Source organism: Micromesistius poutassou (assembly GCF_964030765.1).
Source record: "Micromesistius poutassou genome assembly, chromosome: 10".
Taxonomy (NCBI): Eukaryota; Metazoa; Chordata; class Actinopteri; order Gadiformes; family Gadidae; genus Micromesistius; species Micromesistius poutassou.
The window spans coordinates 11,454,208-11,474,401 of NC_140280.1; the positions used below are offsets into that span (position 1 = coordinate 11,454,208).

Sequence of the window (20,194 nt, forward strand, 5' to 3'; positions counted from 1 at the left end):
AGGACGTACCAGCGTGCCATACAACTGGATACGACTAGGACGTACAAGCGTACAACTGGATACGACTAGGACGTACCAGCGTACAACTGGATATGACTAGGACGTACCAGTGTACAACTGGATACGACTAGGACGTACCAGCGTGCCATACAACTGGATACGACTAGGACGTACCAGCGTGCCATACAACTGGATATGACTAGGATGTACCAGCGTGCCGTACAACTGGATACGACTAGGACGTACCAGCGTGCCGTACAACTGGATACGACTAGGACGTACCAGCGTACAACTGGATACGACTAGGACGTACCAGCGTGCCGTACAACTGGAGAGCACCATGGCTCCGCCGTCCTCCCATTGACTTCCATTTAAAAAAATTGTATTTTAAAAGAATATCTTAAAAAGTATAAAATATTTTAAAAATCTGAAAAAATCTGCACAATTCTTCTTCAAAGTTTATAGAGAATAATAAATAAGAAGAAGAAAGAAAGAAGAAGAACTGAGCGCTGCATGCAGCACTCACCTAATAACATCGTGTTGTCCAGTAGGTAGAGATTTGCTGTGGCTTCATGGACAGTAGTAAACAGACACGGAATTCAACAGGTTATGGACTTTAGGCATTTATACCCACTCGACAGCGCCGCCCTGAGGGCACTGAGGGAACTGAGACACGGTGTCTGGTGGGTCAGGTCATCACTGGCTTTATTACACTGGTCCAAAAACATGTATATCAGTCCGTGTCATCCAAGATCATAAAATTATTACTAGGATGATAATCAAAGTAAAAAGGTTATGTTCTCTGCCTTTATAATTGTATAAACGAAAGAAATAGAAGGACATCACCTTACCTTTACCTTACCTTTTAACCCTGTGAGTTTTACTATTGAGAAGTTTAACCAAATGATGTTTTATTATTTATTATTAGTAGTATTATTAGTATTATGGGCCTCAATGGGATCCAAGAGCAGCACAGAGATGTTGGTCCTCCAGCCCTGTAGGGGGCGCTAAAACACCTTCATTAGTTTATCTCCTATCTAAAAACACACATGAAGAATATCAACACCACAACGATCTATAGACCACGCTTTGATATTTTCTCAACAACGTGAGTAAACCCACAACTCATGTTCACCAAAGTTGAATTTGCATCGTGAAAATGTAACTTGTGCCACGTCATGGCATCAAAGTAAATGATTCATGTTCCACGAGTCTACCCACGTGGTCCCCATGAGGCTGCTTCAACACACTGCAACCTCCTCATAGTGATGAAGTCAGTCTGATCGCAATGCAATGTTGAACGCAGATATAAGCCAGAGTAAAGTCTTGAGTCGAGTTGTAAACTGTTCCATATTGGTTTACCTATCCGCTTTCCAAACCAAGTGGTTGGAAACGTATTTGTGGTCTGATAAAACCAAGTGCTATATGTGGTGAGATGTGTTTACTGAAGAAACAGTACGCCAGTCCTCACAGTCCAGTTTGGTGGTGGCAGCATCAGGCTGTGGGCAGGGGCGTAGCCATCATTTCACAAGTGAGGGGGGCCGATGGTTCAGTAGTAAGCCGACTTCTATTGAGTGATTTATCATCCTCGCATTCAATTGCTCCTCTCCTTAGTGGCTGAATAACCAAATAACCTCAGACAGCTACAGTACGGCACAGACTCAAGTTAAATGATCAAAATCAAAAGTTTGAGCTGCAAAACTCTGGTTGAGTTGACACTTAATGACCCTCAGGCATCTACAGGGTAAATAGCCAGATAATGAAGTGACAACACTGACCATAGAAAGTTCAGTAAAACATTGTTCCTATTAGCAGTTATGTTAAGTAAAAAGCACACAAAATGGCATGGAAGTGACAAGGTAACTGAGAAGGTAACTAATAAGCTACTAATAATCATTTATTGGCATGAAAACAAAAATTGACAACAATGAAAACAAGTATATTATTCTGCAGGCTCTCCTGATAGAACTGTATTACATTACAAAAATAACATTGTGACGACCTCTGAGGACAAGTAAAGTGGCTGTCTCAGAAGCAGCCAATCAGAACCACACTACGCTAGTAAGGAAGTACATATAATACAAGCATGTACACATCCAGCCTAAGCACCCAAACGTGTTTCTGCGCCTCTAATTAGCCACAATGAATTGTTGAGCAATCTGTCTCCTATTTAGTTAGTCCAGTTTGTGTTTCGTCGGTATGACACACAGCAACGCTGCGCTGCGTGTCTTATCCAAAACTGTGCAATCCGAAGGCTCTACTTCATCACTCCCCCTACTCACTTCCACCAATGCAAAGCCAATAGAACTGAGTAGGGGAGGGCGTAGCCCAGTTTGTGAACGTCCCAGGAAACGCTATGCAAATTCTATGTGAACATGTTTGAGGCTTTAATAAAATCCCGGACGATTTTGAAATTCCGCCCGACCACATTTTTAGGTCTCAAAAAGAGGGCATGGCCGCGCAAAAGTGGACGTCTGGTCGCCCTACATACGGGGAACCCATTTGATTTGACCCATTCCTACCTGTTCCACCGTTATAAAAAAACCTGTGGCGCAGCTTGGTGGGCGTTATCCTGGTAATTTCTCTGCGTGAGAAATAAAAGTGTGGCATGTGAGCGTGTGAATGGGTTGAAATGCTTGTGTCTCCCCAATGCGTGAGACTTGAGAGCCCAGGTTACGACATGTAACAAATGAATTGAGCGGTTGTCCACTACGCGCCTGGCTGTGGGGATCCTCTGCAAACATCTCGTTTGACCTGATGGACCGCCTGTGGACACGGGGTACACAGCTCCCCTATTGGCTGATGCTGAGAACCTGTCTCCTCACAGCTGAAGCCTGGTCGGATCACTCCCACAGTGGGCAAAAGACTTCGATCACATGAAATGTCTGTTGTTCTAACCCTATTATATTGTATCATACTTCTCTTTTCTTGCTGGCCAATGTGTGTCGCCATGGTTGTTCACTTCAGAGGCTTTCTGTTTCAGGTAAAATCAAATGATGTCAAAGAAAAATAAAAAAGGCGCCTCCGTTGGCCCCGGTGAGGGACCAGCTCCTAAAACAGCCAAGTCCCAACACACCGGGCCGGCCTGTCTGAGCTCAGACGACCCCGCTGGCCTCTTCCAGAGCCTCATCTACCCCATGGGGCAGGAGGAGTTCTTCAGGGACGTCTGGGAGCAGAAGCCCCTTCACCTGCAGAGGTCTGATCCTGCCAATGCGTCCTACTACCAGTCTCTGTTCCGTCTGTCAGACATGAAGGCTTTGTGCGCCCAGGGTCTGGAATACGGCACGGACCTCAACGTCTGCCGCTGTGTTGAAGGCAAAAAGAAAGTCCTGAACAAGGTGGGCCGCGTGAACCACAACGTCCTCAGCAAAGACTTCCATCAGAGGAAAGCCACCATCCAGTTCCACCAGCCGCAGAGATTCAAGGTGAGGAATGGGGATCTTTAAAGTGTTCAAATGTCTAGTGCTATGGTATTGGCTCAATTTGAATTAAATTCATAGCCAAATATTGATGGATTAAAAAATCCAACCGATACTGAAATCTTAAACTGTTTTTTTCCTGTCAGGATGAGCTGTGGAGAATCCAGGAGAAGTTGGAATGTTTCTTTGGCACTCTGGTCGGCTCTAACATCTACATGACGCCCCAGGAGTCCCAGGGCCTGCCACCACACTACGACGATGTGGAGGTACAAATCAACACCAGAAGCCATCCTGACAATGTGTTGGTCAAGCCAGTAGCCTTGCCTGTTTGTTGTTAAAGGTGCCATGACGTGCCACCAGGTGTGGTGATATTAGCCATTACAAGCCATTTTGGAGCTCCATATAGATAGATAGATAGTCCTTTATTAATCCCCCTTAGGAGAAATTCACAAGTGACCAGCAGTACAGTGGGAAAAGAGAGTGTGAAACAAAGAGTATATATACAAATAAAATTTACCAATTTGAAATAAAATATAATAAAAAACTATTAGAATAAAGATAAACATACTATATACTGTACATGTAACTATATATATATATATGACATCACAGGTGGGCGTGTCCACCTAGATGTGTGATGGATAGATGAGCCACGTTTGCTACAGTCTACTGGGTAGGCTGGTAGACTGACATCCAGCACACATCTAGGTGGACACGCTTATGAAGTCATAAGGGGCAGATTTCCAAAACGGCTTGTAACGGCTAATCACACCACACCTGGTGGCATGTCATGGGACCTTTAATGTGATGGTATAGGATAGACTACACACGTTAGAATCCAGAGTGGTAAAGAGAACTATTAAGGGAATATTAAGTCATCAAACAAGCCGTAAAACATCCCCTGCCTCCCTACATTTCTCATCATCAGCTACAGCACCTGGTTCTTCAGGGTGACTGAGTGTGTCTCTGTGCCTTTGGTCAGGTTTTCATTCTACAGCTAGAAGGGGAGAAGCGCTGGCGTCTTTACCGCCCCACGGTGCCGCTGGCCCGAGAGTACAGCCTGGAGCCAGAGCACCGCATCGGGACTCCAACTCATGACATCATACTCAAGGTTACCAGCCCCTCATGATATCATACTCATGACATCATACTCAAGCTTACCACCCCCTCATGACATCATACTCAAGGTTACCACCCCCTCATGACATCATACTCATGACATCATACTCAAGGTTACCAGCCCCTCATGACATCATACTAATGACATCATACTCAAGGTTACCACCCCCTCATGACATCATACTCATGACATCATGCTCATGACATCATACTCAAGGTTACCGCCCCCTCATGACATCATACTCATGACATCATACTCAAGGTTACCACCCCCTCATGACATCATACTCATGACATCATACTCAAGGTTACCACCCCCTCATGACATCATACTCATGACATCATACTCACAACATCATACTCATGACATCATACTCATGACATCATACTCATGACATCATACTCAAGGTGCAGCTCCTACCAGCACCACACTCCAATGTGACACTGCAGAGAGTGTTCAGTTCTTCATAGATTATTCCAGGCGTTGTTGATATGTGTCAAGTTCTGTTTATTAATGTGCAAAATTATAAAATAAGATGATGTCAATTGCATTTTTTGGGGGCTGCTGAAATTCTGTGTTTTAGGTTGGCTGCAAACGGAACCTCAATTGGTTCTAGGAGGCCTAGACAACTTCTGAGTATAGCCCCACAACGGTTCATAACAGGACCTTATTGCGCACCACATCTTATTGGATGCAGAGAACAAGTTTTAGAGTTTAGAAAACTGATGTATGGGTTTGTTCCACACAGGCGGGTGACGTCCTCTACTTCCCCAGAGGAACCATCCATCAAGCAGAAACTCCCGCAGGAGTAGACCACTCCACGCACCTGACCCTCAGCACCTACCAGAACATGTACGTTGTCATGGTTTAATGTGTACAATGGGGTTCTGTGGTCCTCTTCGATTTTCTGTGTGACGGTTATGTCTGTGTGATGTTCAGCCATCCACACATTCTTACGTACAGACCGACGAACTGTAGAGCGGATACAAAGAAGTTTCTAAAGATCTAAAGTCTGGTGTATTTTATTTAGCTTAGACTTCAACAAGGATTCATGTTATGCAATGACCAATGGCGAGCTGACTTCACAACATTGTCCTCCATCGTTCTCTCCACTCAGGGCATGGGGTAACCTGCTGTTGGATGTGTTTCCCAGCATGCTGTTTGACACCATGCAGAGTGATGTAAGCCTGCGACAGGGCATGCCCAGAAGACATTTACTGGTAAGAATTCTTCACCATGAAACCCCCCCGATATGACTTCTGAAATGGGACTTTGCTGTCATGAACTTAAAGGGGTAGTTCAGGATTTTGGACATCGGGTCTCATTTCCAAGTGAGCCAGTGTGTTATTTATCATTGGAGACCGTTTTCCACACTTTTCATTCAGTCCTTCTAGTTGCAGAAATCGCTGGTGCTAGGCTAGTGTAAGTCGAGGGGAACTGCTAGCCTGCCAATAAAAACTGTTTTACCCACTCCTGAGGCAAACCAATTATAATGCCAGACTATCGATGTAAATGTCTGTGTTGATAGAATAATATTAGAAATAAACCTATCCTTGTATCGCAATGATCACATTACATTTTGAGGGACTACTTTCTCAGCAGCACCGGAATTTCACTTTGCTCCGGTGTAGCAACCGATTCACTACAGCAGAAGGTAAACAGAGAAGCGCACTCCAGGTAATATCAGTCCGCCGCTGCCATAGCTTGCTTCCAACTACAGGGATTATAAACTAAATGCAATGCGATGCAAGGGTAAGTTTATTTCTAACACTATTCTATCAACATCACTATTCTAACAACACATCGATAGTTGGGCATTATGATTGGTTTGCCTCGGGAGTGGGTAAAACAGTTTTTATTGGCAGGCTAGCAGTTCCCCTCAACTTGCGCTAGCCTAGCACCAGCGATTTCTGCAACTAGAAGGACTGAATGAAAAGTCTGCAGCAGCGGGCAGCGGGGCTCCGGCGGGCAGCGGGGCTCCGGCGGGCAGCGGGGCGCCGGTGGACAATCGCAGGCAACAATCCTTTTCTCCTCCATGTCGCAGTTACCAATTCCTTCTCAACCATGGCCGAGAAAACCCCCACTACGAGTCTCGTTGTGGAAATACCAGAGACCTCAGAGAACCCGACGCAGTCTAGTCTTTTCATCAAATGGGAGCTTTATGCAAGCTTGCGTTATTGCGTTGTTGCGTGTTATGCGCCATAACACCAACAGCAGAACGGTTATCCAAATAACAAAGACCACTTGTGTTACAGTGTGTGTATTCACACACACACATGTGGCGCTCGTACGGTCCTAGCTCATTGTCTCATTGGCGGGCCAAATTCTCTGGGCGGGCCAAGCAGAGAAAGGGGAGGTAACCTGGACCCATATGTCGACATATGGGGCCAGATCCCAAATCCACGTGTTTGAGCCATTTTTTCAAAGGCGGAGCAGGATACCTACTGCTCGTTTTACACCTAACGCCATTTTTAGCCACTGGGGGACCATAGGCAGGCTAAGGGAACTCATATTAATGTTAGAAAACCTCATAAAGTCAAAATTTCATGCCATGGGACCTTTAAATTAAACTTTTAACCATCATAGACTCATTCCCTGGGAGTCATCATGTGTCTGTGCCTTGGCCTGGTCAGGGCGGTGGGGGGGACCTGGACACAGGCAGGCGGATGGCAGACTTCCTGAGGGGACTGGGAGAGCGTCTGGAGAATGGAGCCGTTGACCTGAACTCCACTGAAATGAGGAGGGACTTTGTCACCAGCAGACTGCCCCCATACACCCAGAACCAGGAAGAGGTCTCACCCTGTAAGGCTCTGGCTTGGTTTGTTGAGTTATTTAGAACAATCACATACAGTGATTGGTTGAAATAACCTTTGATCCAGTTCTGAATTTGTAGATCCAGTTACTCAAAAGGTGGCCAGGCATCTGTTATGAATGGCTAGTATATATGGAACTATATGTCAGTGTATAGGTTCTTCCATAAAGTATTAATATTTGTTTGAAATGTCCATAGCTTGTTTTTTGTATGGCTTTACATTTGGTTTATTAACGTATGTTTCCCCCTCTAGCTGGGAAGATTCCAGAACTGAAGGATTCGGTACGTCTGAGATTTAGAGACCACATTGTCATTACAGTGGAGCCCAACCAGGAAAGAACAGTAAGTTAAATACACATGAATTTATTTATCTTTCAGAAAGAAATGAGTTAGGATCCATACCAGGAAATAGAATTGTAATTATTCACGTAAATATTTATGTCTTGTGTTTAACAGTTCAACAATTAACCAATGCACTTTTATTGTTAACAAGATGCACTATTGTGGTTATTACTTTTGATCTAATCCTGCACTATGAATGTTTTACCATCGGCAATACAAAGAGTTGCAGCTAAAGTTATACCTAAATCATTTTCAGGTTGATTGAGGGGCAAAAAGGGGACCAGAATTTAACTATTTATAGAGAAATATTTCCTGGATGGATTGACTCGTGGATGGGCATGTTTTATTGATGAGGAACGTTCTGGTTAAGATAATTAAATAGTAAACAGCTGCATTAGAAAGGTAACAACTAAAGGTTAAACTAAATTGAAAGCCACAATATGACGTTTACCTTTTCTAATGGATGCTATTTCATTCTTTCTTGGCCCTGTCTGTGTATTAGGACGAGGCAACAGAATTGGTTGTCTTTGTTCTGCATTCTTTGCGGAACCAAAGAGAGGTCCACATGATGGGTCGTTCTGACCCAGAGGAGGAGGATGAAGTCTCTCAGGTAATTATTTTAGTTTCAGTTTTTTACTTTTAATCAATATATGATCTTCGCCTCAGGACACAGGCTTCATATTGCCAGATTGTACGCTATGGCATACAATCACGTAAACTGAGGTCCTCCGTTGTCACCAAAGATCCAATCAATACGAGAGTAGGGGTGCTAACCAGAGATGTCAACAGTTAACCGTTAAATCTGCTAAGCGCCGAGAATATTTGTGACCGGTTCCACATGTTGGCCTATTGATACATATCCTTGTTACCTCGTTACAAATCCTCGTTACATATCATTACATATCCACGTTACCTTGTTACATATCCTTGTTACATATCCTCGTTACATATCCTCATTACTTTGTTACATATCCTCGTTAAATATCCTCGTTACATATCCTGGTTACCTATCCTGGTTACATATCCTGGTTACATATCCTCATTACATATCCACGTTAAATATCCTCGTTACATATCCTCATTACATATCCTTGTTACCTTGTTTCATATCATTGTTACATATCCTTGTTACATATCGTTACATATCCTCGTTACATATTGTTTCATATCCTCGTTACATATCCTCGTTACATATTGTTTCATATCCTCGTTACATATCTTTTCATATCCTCGTTACATATCGTTACATATCCTTGTTACATATCGTTGTTACATATCGTTACATATCCTTTTTACATATTGTTACATATCCTTGTTACATATCCTCATTACATCGTTACATATCTGTAGTGGTCTTTTTGCCAAGATTAGAGGCCACTATAGGAGCGCGGTAGACGACGTGCAATCCAAAACCATAGTAAAGCAATCGCTGAATCAAAGTTTATACAAAAGTGCTTTATTAAATAAAGCTTCAAACAAAAATGATTTGTTTTAATGATAATACTTTAAACAAATATTTGTGGTCAAAATACTGTGGTCCCGCTTCCCCGTCTCACTCTCCTTTGTGTCACATATTTGCAGGTGTATTAAATCCCTTCATTAAAGTAAATAATAGAACTGACCTACAGGGGGAGCCAGACAGAGTACAAACTAAATTTAACCAAAGATATCAATTATTATTATTTCCATTCCATTCTTGCTGTATTTCCATTATGGCTCCAACAATATCCTTGTTACATATCGTTACATATCCCCGTTACATATCCTCGTTACATATTGTTACATATCCTTGTTACATATTGTTACATATCCTCGTTACATATCCTTGTTACATATTGTTACATATCCTCATTACATATCCTTGTTACATATCCTCATTACATATCCTTGTTACATATCCTCGTTACTTCGTTACATATCCTCGTTAAATATCCTCATTACATATCTTTGTTACATATCGTTACATATCCTTGTTACATATCGTTACATATCCTCATTACATATCCTCGTTACATATCCTCGTTACTTCGTTACATATCCTTGTTACATATCCCCTTACATATCCTTGTTACTTCGTTACATATCCTTGTTACATATCCCCTTACATATCCTTGGTACTTCGTTACATATCGTTACATATCCTCGTTACATATCCTCGTTACATATCATTACATATCCTCGTTACATATCCTCGTTACATATCCTCATTACATATCCACGTTACATATCCTTGTTACATATCCTCGTTACATATCCTTGTTACTTTGTTACATATCCTCGTTAAATATCCTTGTTACATATCCTTGTATATGTAACAAGGATATTGTTGGCGCCATAATAATACAGCAAGAATGGAATGGAAATAATAATAATTGATACGAGTGTTCAACCCTTTTTTAAATAAAGAGTTTCTGATTCTTACACATTATATACATATATATATATATATATATATACACATTATACCTTCAACCCTTTGTTCTGTCATGTCATTGTTTTGATGCCCTCACAAATTTTTTTTTGAATGAGTAAATTTGTCACAACTAAGGACTGCAGTGTCGGTGGTAGATGTTGTAATATATGTTGGACTGAATGATTGTGGCTCTCCCACAGGGTCTGCGTTTCCCTGTCTCCCACCTCCAGGCCCTCAGGCAGCTCCAGGAGGGACAGGGGCTGACCGTAGCCCAACTGGAGCTCCCATCAGACGAGGCCAAAGTCAACATGGCTCTGGCCCTCTGGACAGAGAGTCTGCTGGAAGTGTGCAACCATTTGAAATAGAAACAAATGGAATAAACTCATTGTCTATTATAAAGAATACAGAGACACGTTTTTTGGTGAGCACCATGAGTTGCTGTAGGTGAGGGTGACCAGACTCTTCACTAACCCTGAAATCACTAACCCTGGGGAAAGTGCCTGATACTTATAGTTATATGGACCGCCAAACTACAACCTGTTTCAATATTATGTGACTCATGAGTATGGTATTCAATTCCTGCCTTGTTTGTTCTAATAGATGCCACTAAATTACACATACTTCACCTTTAAGAGCGTTTATTAGATTTTTTGGTTGTTGGCTGCGTTTATTATTTTTTTCACCAGGGTAACTGAAAAGCAAATGTATTCATCAGTATAGAAAGCAAAACCAATTTCTGTCATTAAGGTTCACCCATCCTTATCAATTATGAGGGATCTATTACTTTATAAATGTTCAATCTTTGTGTGCATTTATTACTGCAGTCATTATTATTTGACGTAAAAATCATTAAATTTAGTAAATTCAAAGTGTGTGTGTGTGTGTGTGTGTGTGTGTGTGTGTGTGTGTGTGTGTGTGTGTGTGTGTGTGTGTGTGTGTGTGTGTGTGTGTGTGTGTGTGTGTGTGTGTGTGTGTGTGTGTGTGTGTGTGTGTGTGTGTGTGTGTGTGTGTGTGTACTGATGTGGAGCTCTGTCGGTGTCCGGTGCGTCTGTCTTTATGCTCCGTGTAACCGTACAGTAATGCCAACCGCTGATATGTAAAACAATACTATGTATATAGATAAATATATATTAAATTAAGTTAAATTAATGCCATTTTTATCGACTTAATGACCACCCGTAGAGCGACGTATATCTCTCATGGGTGGCTGTAATGTAGTCGACGATGCGGAATAAATGTTGAGGAAACGGACAGCAGTCGGACGACATATTCAAACCCTCCCGATACCAGCGCTGATCAACACTAAAACCCGAGGTGAGAATGACTACATAGTGGCGGATTGTAGGCTGTATTGACATATATATGTACATATATTATACATATATAATATAACCGTTGTGTCATTGGGAGCAGATTAGATCGTCAGAATGACGACCAGAGTCTGGGAGCGTTTCCTTTCCAAACGGCAGCTTCATTTCCAATATGTCCAATATGACCAAATATGAATATCAATATATTCAAACCTTAATGCTGATCTGAACTGATTGTAATCACGGGTTTTAAACTGTCAACGTGCAAAATAAACGATGTGACGCTTTCAACCCACTTGACTAAAGCATTACGACGGGATCAGCACTTCGACCAACAAAACATAATCATAATTATAAAGACGTCTACATTCAGATGCAGATCAGTGACTTTACTAGTAAGATATTTCTAAACGATGTCCCCACTATCGGGGCTCAAACTCAATGGGAGATGTGACTGTCTCCCAGTCGTTCCCCGGTCAATAAAGCAGAATGTGAATCCAAACTGACTTTACAGTTCTGCTTTGTAAGAAATGACCAGCGGCCGACGACATGTTCATCCCGAGGATGGGTGAACCCGATGAACCTCAATGTCTGCTGCAAACTGGGTGTGGGGGGTATGTCACTTACAGCAAACTGAACATCATGTCAATAAGACTTCAAGTATTGTTGCTGACCAATAGGTCCCTTTATTGATGGCAGCACTCTGCTTGTTACTCTCATTGGAATCATGCATATGTCAAACATATCACATCAAGCAACCAGTCATGTTGCATGATGTTCAATTAAACAAACAGCAACTGGACTTGCTGGAACTATCACAGCCACTTTTGTAAATTATATTTGTTCAATTCCCTGGAAGCTATTACCTGTATATATAATTATATTGATAAATGATTTAGATCACTGATATCTGCAATACTTTTCTCTGCTCTTTTACAGACACAGTTCCTTCGTGGATGTTTGCCCAAATTCTAAACATGACATCACATGGATTTAAGAGCAGTAAACAGGACTTTGCATTTGGACCATGGAAAGTGACTGCAACCAAAACACACATCATGAAGTCAAAGGATATAGAGCAGTGAGTTTATTTACACTTAAACATACAACTTACGCATAAATTAAAGTGACTGCAAAAGGAAATGTATACATTTCTCCTGAGTGTGTTATTTAGCGTGAGTATGAACTAAGCACAATAACACAAGAACCGGTTTCATTAATGCTTGCAGTATAATTTGTTTTACATCCTATATTCAATAATTTTTTAATTGATATAATTTGATCATGTATTGTATTGATCATGTATCTTGTATTGAAATGTAACACATGGCAGCTTTAAACATACCTAATTAATTGCATATCTTAAATTATCTCAATGGTATTAGAATAAATGTGTTGAATAGGAAGTGACGCCTTTCTTTTCCTGAGTGTACGGGAAGGTTGTTCAGAAAACTTTATTAGCATTATTTCCTAAGATACTTTGTTGATATGTCGAGGAAAGTCAATATGTTGGTATGCAAAAAGAATGATATATTCCTTTTCCAGTCACTTGATATTACTGTGACTTTGATAATAGTTTGCTTTATAGAAGTACTTCCAGTATTGTTGTTTGTGTAAACTCTCTCATAACTTTGTGGCTCCAGTCTGGCAGAGGATATGAACCTGCCTTCCCTTCCAGAGATGCTGTTTGGGGACAACGTTCTGCGGATTCAGCACAGTGACGGCTACGGCATTGAGTTTAACGCCATTGACGCTCTGAAGAGAGTCAATAACATGGAAGACTCTGTCAAAGTCGCGTGCGCACAGGAGTGGCAGGAGAGTAGGCAAGGAGATAATTTCTTAATACATGCTAAATATTGTTACTATATGTTATGCATTGGTACTAGAATGATGGAGTTTTTAAAGACTTGATGAAAATGGTTTTGATTAGGAAATTAATACATTTAATCACAAAGATATCAGAGCAGGGTTCTTGTTTGTCCATAATGTTGTGGTGTTGGGCTCCTAGGGCAGATTCCGAACACTCCAAAGAGGTGGTGAAGCCCTACGACTGGACATACACCACAGACTACCGGGGCACCCTCCTAGGGGACACACAGATCACAGTGAGTCGCTCATCAAGTTAGAACCAGTGACTTTAAATGACCAGTCTCCATGTTTCCTCTACCCTTTTTGTGCTATAGAAAATAACAACAACGAAAAAGCACCAACACAAGGGTCCTTCTCTGACAGGCCCGGTACAAATCAAGGAGATGTGATCATCTTTAGCCTTGCCTTTGTTCAGTGGTTGTTCTATTGGACTGTGGAGATACAGCAGAACATCCAGTAGTGTAATATGCGCTCCTCTGAAGGTGACGGAGACGTCGGAGCGGATCGACCTGGAGAAGCTGAAGGCGCGGGAGCAGATCATGTTCTTCGATGAAGTGCTGCTGTTTGAGGACGAGCTGCACGACCATGGGGTCTCTATGATCAGCGTCAAAATAGTGAGTGGCTATCTGATCCTCGCTCCTTCAGTTAGGCCTTGTCTCTTTCCTCCTATAGATAAATGGATGGACGCCTAATTCTTCATGCATATCCAAGAAAAAATAATCTCCCACACTTTGATCCAATATTTAGGTCAATGGTAATACACCACACACCTTCTCCCCTCACTGACTGGTTCTTGTTGTCCTGTCAGAGGGTCATGCCCACCAGTTTCTTTGTGCTGCTGCGGTTCTTCCTTCGAGTGGACGGAGTTATCATCCGGATCAACGACACGCGGCTCTACCATGAGGCAAGTAGCAACACATGACCGCGGAACACAGACTCTTCATGTGGCTGTGCTATGTGCAAAGATCTCTTCATGGTTCTACAGAACTGAACAGAAAGATAATGAATGCTAATCTTTATGTTTTCAGGCGGGATGTGAATACATGCTCCGGGAGTTCAGCACAAAAGAGAGCAAAATTGCAGAACTTAAGGTGGGTAATGGTAATAGTTACCAAACACACTATGTTCTCACCATGTTGTCTTGGAAGTGGACCATTCAGTCTGAACCAGAGTTCTGATTGGAGTGGAGCAGTGTCAATCAGGCCTCGATCCCTAAACCAATAAGACCTTTTACATTAGAGGTGTCAAATATTGATTTGAAAATGTGTTATGATAAGGTTATTGCAACAAATAACGTCAATGTGAGTCTTCAAATAACACACACTCACACCCACACACTATGTTATTACTATTACACACATTTCTAGACGAAAATGTAGAAGATGCTTTGCTAATGGTTATTGTTGAAAAGCAGATTTAGACATATTTGAATTGCCGAAATGTATGATGTGTGAGAAATGAGTTTAATGAGTTAATATACAAGCTAACGATTATAAACTCCTCCTTTTAGGACGTTCCTGCTTGTAAATACACAGATCCCAATGAGATCGCTCAGTACTTGACTTTAAAGCTGACCAAGTATGAAAAGCTGGAGCTCCCTTTGAATGAATCCCAGGAAACTGTTGCTGAATGAAGTGTGTGTGTGTGTGTGTGTGTGTGTGTGTGTGTTTGCGAGCACATGTGTGCACGTATGCCTATGAGTGTGTATATAAAACGGTGGTTAATGTCTAGTAGGATTTGCAACAGTTTTCATTTCAAGTGGAACTTCAAGTGATCGTAAATACAAGCACGGTACCTGCAAATAATTCACCAGATAAGGGGTTTTACATTCTTTTATGCTTTCTTACAAACGTTTTAACAGATTAACAAAAGGCATTCTATTTTCCAAAAGCATTTGATGCATCAAATCGTTAGTTTGCATATGTTGAATATAACATGCATAAAATACAATCACCTGCATGCTTTCCCAACATTTGTAGTTGATCTTGACTCTTGACTTCTGATGGTCACGTAGCTTTTGATAAAAGTGACTGCCAGGTTTATTCCACAGCTGAATGAAATACCCACCCCAACATTTTGAGCTAGCACAAAAAGAACATTCATTTTACTTTGCTATTAAATGTACTTTAATCAGCTGAAATGTGTAGAAGTAAGGAATGTTTGTTGATGATAATAAAATGTATTGACAATATATTTGTAGTTCCAGTGGGGTCCTTTCACAAAACAAAACCTTTAATTCCACTTTGTATTTGTTTGAATACTCTGGGCGTGTATATGCTTTAATCAATGCAATATGTATTAGAATAAATATCATAGGGGCTGTTTTTCATGTTTGTTCATAATGTCATACACATGAACACAAGAACACAAGAACCATGATAACACAGATATTTAAACTGTTATAAAGATCCGTCAGTCTGGCCTACACTAGGGCATATTTACGAGTTAATGCATCAGACTCACTATAATAGTACGGTAGCAGTAGTAACAATACTGACAGCATGTCTGTGATTATGCCATGTATTTAGTGTGTATGAAGTCGGCTGATATCTTTGTTCTTTCTATTCTACAAAAATCTTGCACCATATAAATATCTGAACATTTCTTCGTTGTTTTTTTACATGTGTTCATCATTAATCATGTTTTCAAAGGTGACATATTATACCACCAGTGGGGTACACTACGAACCTCACTGAACATACCCAGGCTTTCTTTGGAAAACCTGGATTGACAAATACGCAACTCGCAATCAGAGTTAAATGGTACTACCACGAAGCTCACTTAGGATTCGATTAGTCAAGCCAGGTTTTCCACTCCTCCGTAAAGTGCTGTACGTAGACACGGAGAGCCCTCTCCGTCGACGGTGAGCCTGTCGGATACCCTCTCCGTAGCTTTACGTGCGCATCCAATATTTTTTAAAAGTCCCATGGCATGATATTTTATGGATGCTTTAATATAGCTGTTAGTGGGCCCCTAATACAGTACTTGAAGACGTTCAAGAAATTTAGCCTTGGTGCATAGTTACAGCCACTACGAGCCAGTCCCACGATGAGCTCTCCACAAACGTGCCGTTTTTAGAGCCGGAGCCCCGCTACCACCGGAGCCCCGCTACCGCCGGAGCCCCGCTGCCCCCTGGAGCCCCGCTTCCCCCCTGAGCCCCGCTGCCCGCTGGAGCCCCGCTACCACGGCAGCGGGGCTCCGGGGCTCCCGGGCAGCGTTCAGCGGGCAGCGGGGCTCCGGTGGACAATCCTGGGCAACAATCCTTTTCTCCTCCATGTCGCGGTTGCCAATTCCTTCTCAACCATGGCCGAGATAACCCCCACTACGAGTCTCGTTGTGGAAATACCAGAGACCTCAGAGAACCCGACGCAGTCTGGTCTTTTCACCAAATGGGAGCTTTATGCAAGCTTGCGTTAGTGTGTTGCGTGTTATGCGCCATAACACCAACAGCAGAACGGTTATCCAAATAACAAAGAACACTTGCGTTACAGTGTGTGTATTCACACACACACACGTGGCACTCGCACGGTCCTAGCTCATTGTCTCATTGGTGGGCCAAATTCTCTGGGCGGGCCAAGCAGAGAAAGGGGAGGTAACCTGGACCCATATATGACATATGGGGCCAGATCCCAAATCCACGCGTTTGAGCTTTCATTTTTTCAAAGGCGGAGCAGGATACCTACTGCTCGTTTTACACCTAACACAATTTTTAGCCACTGGGGGACCATAGGCAGGCTAGGGGAACTCATTAATGTTAGAAAACCTCATGTGAACATTTCATGCCATGGAGACGGACGGAGACGGCAAGGGCTGTGATTGGTCCTCAAACAAAATCATTTCCGGAATCACTTTTTCCCGGTTTGACGTTGCACCTTATTTACTTTGTACATTGTTTACTTTGTACATTAAGGACTAATAAAACACCAAATACGATTTGAAAAGCTTTGGAAGTTTATTTACAACATTATTTACATGGTTAGTAGTCAGCATATAGGATCGATCGGGCGGCTAATTGCATTGTGTTTCCGACATCCCGACGGAGAACTGCGAATGCTGGAGGGGTCTCCGTAGTCACGCCTCGTGCACACTACCTCCGTCCATCGACGGATGCACAAGGACGTGTCTGACGTATGGGGGAGTAGTCTTTGTGGACGCAGCCTGCTGCCAATCAAATCGCTAAAGCCGGCTTTTTCCTCCGTCTTCCTGCTTGTTGTTATTGCAAAATGGATCCCGTAGTCGCAAGGACAGTGTTGCCCCTGTACGTGTACCACAGCAATCGCCCAATTCTTAAATCCATTCTTAAATCCCCCGCTGCCGGCCGGCTTTTTGACATTTCCAGGCGGATTGTATCACAAAGACGATTTCATTGGACAGAGTCCAAGTAGCGGCACACTAGTGTATTTCGAAATGCATTGTGGGTCCGTCCGTCAAGTCGGCTCCGTGGCTTGAATCAAAAGTTGAGAAATGTTAAACTTTTCGGGAAGCGAATGCAAATACACTAGTGTGCCGCTACTGGGACTCTGTCCAATGAAATGGTCTTTGTGATACAACCCGCCGTGGAAATGTCAAAAAGCCGGCCGGCAGCGGGGGATTTAAGAATGGATTTAGGAATTGACTTCTTAAAGACTTTTTAAGACTTTTGACGCAGGCCTCGGAGCCGACTTGACGGACGGACCCACAATGCATTTCGAGAGTGCCCCATGCAAACTCAATGAGATCGGTCCGATGACGGAGGTAGTGTGCACGAGGCGTTACGGAGTCGGATTAAGGAGTTGGAGAAGTATACTTCGGCCTTTAGTTTCAATGCGTTTATCGTGTCATTTTAATCACCTTTACAAAATGGATAGATCAAGAGCAGTATATTTCACTGAAGAGGAACAGATAGTCATAATGAACTCCTATGAGGAGTTCAAGAATCAGAACAGCTAGAGGCAACACAGTTGCACATAATTAGCCTAGGGAGGCGTGCTGGCAAAAAATAGTTGATTTGTAAGTGAAAAGATTCTGCATATTGTCTATAAAATAACTATGCCAAATGCAGATTGTTCGCCATTGATCCCAATAGAGTGATGATGATTTCAAAAGGCAAAAGCAACGTCCAACCTGCTTTATTCTATAATTTAGGGAATTAACTTTAAATACACCCTTGCCGTTTTCACATATGACCTCCGTCTTTTCTCTGCATTTGTGGATCAGGAGGTTCCACCGTGAGGGTCATTCACACTTGATGCCCGATATGCGGACATCGGTATCGCTCAGTCATCAGTAGAATCTCTGGCTGATTTAGGGGGGCGGGATATGACGTAGGGCAGGGCTATTCAACCTCCTTAACAAGTGGGCCAAAAAGGAAAACCACTGGGGTTCATGGGCCACACATAGAGTCAAATTATGTCAATGAATCGCTACAAATAAATCATACCTAAAGTAGTGTTAACTTAATAGATATAGTACTACTACATGGAATAAACTTGTCAGACGCATTCCTTTCTTCTTCACTTTTAATCTTGCTTGGAGAGAGACATCTTGCGTGTTGTTAGCCTAGCTGAAGTGAGTTTCTCCGTGGCCCGCCAGCATAAAATGCAACGTGAGCTTGACTGAGACAATTGACCTGTCTCTAAGTCACGCCCCCCGCTATTACCATGATGAACTCGGACAAACAAACCAGACTCCATAACAAAAACATGTGGACAAATGTCAGCTGACATTATATCAAAGCAGGTTTTGGAGAATTTTGGGCGAAAAATGATTTAATTTTTTCTAGGAGCAATCAAAAGGGAGTACATTACACATACAGAAGGAATAACAAGCTTAAATTCAGTTGGTATTCTGACCTGCCACAGTCTGATCCACATTACACACTTTTTCTTGTCCCGTTGTGGCTTGGGAAAAGGGATGAAATATACATTCTGCAGCCTCTCGGGATACTGACTGTCCGTGTTACATGTACCCCAAGCACATCTTTTGACCATGTTTATTTTTTTTTTACACAAACAACATAAATCCACCATCAAATTGTTATATTATGCCTCCTCCCTGTTGGTTTCAATGGAGTTGTCCGAGCCGTTATCCGAGTATAGTTGAGGCTGGAATGTCATTGGCTCATCTGCATTCTAAGGGCGGAGCTTAGCGACAGGTCAATTGTTGGTACAGACAGAGCCTTATGCCGCTTTTCCACCGCCAGTACCAGCTCGACTCGACTCGACTCGCCACGCCTTTTTTGCGTTTCCATTGGCAAAAAAAGTACCTGGTACCTAGTACCAGGTACTTTTTTTTAGTATTACCTCCGTCGAGGTTCCAAGCGAGCGGAGTAGGTACTTTTGTGTGACGTAAACAGGCTGCTGGTAACTGATTGGCCAGCGGCTGTCAATGGGAATAATCACTCAAAGTTAAGTTGTGTCCGGCGTGGTTCGAGTCCACGAACCCGCTCCCAAGGGGGACACTGATCAGCGTTTCGCCGTGTGTGTCGCTCCTTTCCCGCGCGTCGTTATGTGTGTCCGGCGTGGTTGTGTGTGTCCGGCGTGGCTGGAGTCCACGGACCGGCTCCGGAGGATCAGCGTTTCGCTGTTTCGTTTCAGTGTCGTTCCTTTCCTAGGGCTCGAGTTTCGCCTCTATCAACGTTACCGTATGACAACAATAGACGCGCAGTCATTGCGCTTTTTATTTTATTTTATTTCCCATCATAACCTTTCCCGGGAATCAGGAAATAGTCTTGATCAGATTCAGATTTCCCGGGAATCGCGTCTCCCGTGATTAAAACCTAATGACGACCCGCCCATGGTGGAGAGGTTCTTTTCTACGACCCGCCCACATTGAAGAGGTACTTTTTTAGATGGAAACGCAACCAAACCGAGTTGAGTCGAGGCGAGTCGAGTCGAGTCGAGTTGGTACTGGCGGTGGAAAAGCGGCATT

General features: G+C 42.7%; 2 protein-coding genes across 2 annotated transcripts; both read left to right on the plus strand.

Moving 5' to 3' along the window:
* Positions 1-1,047: 1,047 nt before the first annotated feature.
* riox2 (ribosomal oxygenase 2) lies at positions 1,048-10,922 on the plus strand. The gene is made up of 10 exons (XM_084474817.1): positions 1,048-1,108; positions 2,984-3,425; positions 3,566-3,685; positions 4,402-4,530; positions 5,288-5,391; positions 5,657-5,759; positions 7,173-7,341; positions 7,605-7,693; positions 8,196-8,303; positions 10,307-10,922. Exons 2-10 carry the CDS (start codon positions 2,994-2,996, stop codon positions 10,469-10,471), a joined length of 1,419 nt encoding a protein of 472 aa, XP_084330943.1. The 5' UTR covers positions 1,048-1,108; positions 2,984-2,993; the 3' UTR covers positions 10,472-10,922.
* Positions 10,923-11,391: 469 nt separating this feature from the next.
* tiprl (TIP41, TOR signaling pathway regulator-like) lies at positions 11,392-15,476 on the plus strand. Its single transcript, XM_084474004.1, has 8 exons — positions 11,392-11,420; positions 12,356-12,497; positions 13,060-13,239; positions 13,425-13,521; positions 13,768-13,899; positions 14,094-14,189; positions 14,314-14,376; positions 14,796-15,476. The coding sequence occupies exons 2-8, from the start codon at positions 12,373-12,375 to the stop codon at positions 14,916-14,918; spliced, it is 816 nt and encodes a 271-aa protein (XP_084330130.1). The 5' UTR covers positions 11,392-11,420; positions 12,356-12,372; the 3' UTR covers positions 14,919-15,476.
* The last annotated feature ends 4,718 nt before the right edge of the window (positions 15,477-20,194 follow it).